This window comes from Zychaea mexicana (genome assembly GCF_025766255.1).
Source record: "Zychaea mexicana strain RSA 1403 chromosome Unknown BDB00scaffold_308, whole genome shotgun sequence".
Lineage (NCBI taxonomy): Eukaryota > Fungi > Mucoromycota > Mucoromycetes > Mucorales > Lichtheimiaceae > Zychaea > Zychaea mexicana.
In genome coordinates this window covers 1-2,616 of record NW_026516971.1, presented here as the reverse complement: position 1 = coordinate 2,616, position 2,616 = coordinate 1, and the positions used below count along the sequence as shown (strand labels likewise).

The 2,616-nt window shown below is 49.8% G+C and overlaps 1 protein-coding gene across 1 annotated transcript; it reads right to left on the bottom strand.

Moving 5' to 3' along the window:
* Positions 1–1,313: 1,313 nt before the first annotated feature.
* On the bottom strand, positions 1,314–2,299 carry BDB00DRAFT_880657 (uncharacterized protein; the record flags this gene model as incomplete). The annotated part of the gene is made up of 2 exons (XM_053128026.1): positions 1,314–1,806; positions 1,848–2,299. The coding sequence occupies 2 exons, from the start codon at positions 2,297–2,299 to the stop codon at positions 1,314–1,316; spliced, it is 945 nt and encodes a 314-aa protein (XP_052972068.1).
* Between the last annotated feature and the right edge of the window lie 317 nt (positions 2,300–2,616).

Sequence of the window (2,616 nt, the reverse complement as noted above, 5' to 3'; positions counted from 1 at the left end):
CCTGGTATACGTTGCAAAAGGTACTCGAGAGAGTCATCTGAAATATCGTCTGCGGAGTACAATGATTGGTAAAAGGTAGTTGCTGCGTCTTGTATGCCATTGACGTCCGAGTGTATGGTACCGGTAACAGGATGCTGTAACTATGAGATGTGGCGAGATGCTGGCATTGATCGATCGTGCGTTTGAGGTATCCTGCAGACTTTTCACCATGCTCGCGCCAGCGTTGACCAGCAGTAGTGCGGCAGAATCGACTAATTCTTGCTGAAGAGTGGCGATCTGGCGTTCGAGGCGTGGCAAGAACTGTGCGCGGAGAGCCAGAGAGGGACGTGTACGGAGAAAGCGATTATGCTTGGACTGCAAAGCGCGCAACTGCTCTTTGCGCCAGCTAGCTTGTGTTCGGCAATAGGACCGAGTGTGCCGGGTGACCACTTCTTTTACGTGCTCCCATTGCTCTTGGGGAGAGGGCAAATCCATTAGATGGGGATGCAGTGAAGAGAGTGTCGAGGCTAAGGAGCGACGAAATTCTTTGTCGTAGGTAATGGAGGGATTGGCCCACCAACAGCCTTTACCATGAGTTTGAGAAACAAAGCGAATATTTATGGCAAGTAAAGCGTGGTCAGTCCACTCTGAGTGCAAATATGAAACCTCGGCATTATAGATCTTGTTACGAAACAGTGATCCACTATAAATGTAGTCAATGGTCGAGTAGGTAGTGGTGCCGTGCCAAAAGGTGGGAACTGAGAGAGTGGTGGTACGATCAGTGATGCAGTCAAAGAAAACCTCTTCGAGGAGGGCGTGCCAGCCAGAAGGGGCATTGCCAAGAAAATGTGGGCAAGTGATGTCGTAGTTAAAATCACCAGCAATAAGTAGTCGCTCACAGAAGAGATGGTCCGTGAGGCAAAAGGCTGGATTGTCGAGGAGTGTGGTGTAAAAGGCCTTATGGTTGCTACTACTGGTGGCAGGAGCATATAGAACCAGTACATGGAATGGGTCAAAAATATTGGATATGTGACTGACGTTGATGAGCATGGCTCGATCGTCAGATGATATGGAGCACAGTTTGAGGTGAATGTTGGATGATAGTGCAACAAGACCACAGTGTTGTGTCCAAAGTGATTCGTGTGCGCAGAATTAGGTATGAAGCATTTGTTTGATATTGTCGTCTGAAGCGTGGCTTTCTTGGATAGCGATGAGGTGGGGTTGTTGGGTTTTTAGGTGGTGGATGAGTGATGAACGTACAAGAGGTTTATTCGATTTGCGTAGACTGTTGCAGTTCAGGGAGCAGAATTTCAAATTGAAACTCTTTCTCTTACTCATTGGGTGTCAAATGTGGGGTTGGAGCCATCACCCCTAGCGATAGATTGCCCGGTGGCAATGTTGTCGCATATTTTCTGGCTATGTTTCAGATCATGTGTTGATCGTCGAGGTTTGTGGATCAGATTGGCAGAGATAGGTGTTTTGAGTTTGTCATCGCAAGCTTTGCGGACTGCGCCACGTTTGGTCGACGACATATTCTGGAGAGAGTTACGTGCAGTCAAGGACATAGGCAAAGCCTGGAAGTAAGCCTCCAAATCTTGACTGTCGTCGGCGGCCGAAGCAGTGGTAGGGCTGTCAACGCGTTGGACGGCATGTTCAGTCTGTGTATGCGCGGATACGATGGCCGTGACGGCAGCACTCATGGCGATATTGCCATCGACATCGTCAGATGATGTTTCCTGACCATTCGCAGGTCGTGCTTGTGTAGCAGACAATGTGGTGGCACTTAGTGGTGCAATGCTGCTAGGTGTGGTCGCACTGGTTCTCCACCTGCATCAACACGTCGTTATCTGTTGTGGGGAAGTCATTACCCGTCGTCGTTACATCGTCGCTCGTCGTTACATTCGCTCGTCGTCTTCTCGTCGGTGCCTGTCTTGTCGTCGCTGTCCGTCTTGTCATCGCTGCTCGTTCTCTGCCCGTCGGGGTTCGTCTGCTCGTCATAATTCGTCGTCTGCTCGTCGCTGCTCGTGGCAGTGTTCGTCGTTGTTTCTGCAGGGTGCGATTGCTGCTCATCAGACTGTGGAATGCTGCCAGCGTTGTTGCAGGTGCCAGATGCTGCCAGTTGCTTGCCTTCCTTCTTGCTACCTTTGAGCAAAGGGGTTTTGCATGACTTTTTGTTGGGTTGGGCATCCTTGCCCTTGCCTTCACTCTTGTAAGGGAAAACACGAGCAACATGGCCGAGCTGGCCACAGTCAAAGCAAGTAGTAGTCTGGTTGTGCAGTTTTGTACAATCACGGCGGTGATGACCGCCCTCATGACCCATGTGCAATGCAATGGCATATCACTTCATGTGGCATAAAACCCAAGTTTTTAAGTGCCTTGCCACCTAATGATATGCTCTAGGTCACTGAATGGAGCTGGCTGTCTATCGGTTGACAGTTGAGAATGGCGTAACCGCGACCCATGAAAAGATTCGAGTCGCCTTCCTTGAAAGCGCCACAGTCCAAAACTCTTCCATAAGGAAGGAAGCTACTTTTGATGCCATCGCACAGCTTGTCAGCATGAACAAAGGGTAGGTGGACAAGCAGACACGTTTAATCGATTTTGATCGCCGGTCGTTGGGTAGGGCTAAGGTGGCTT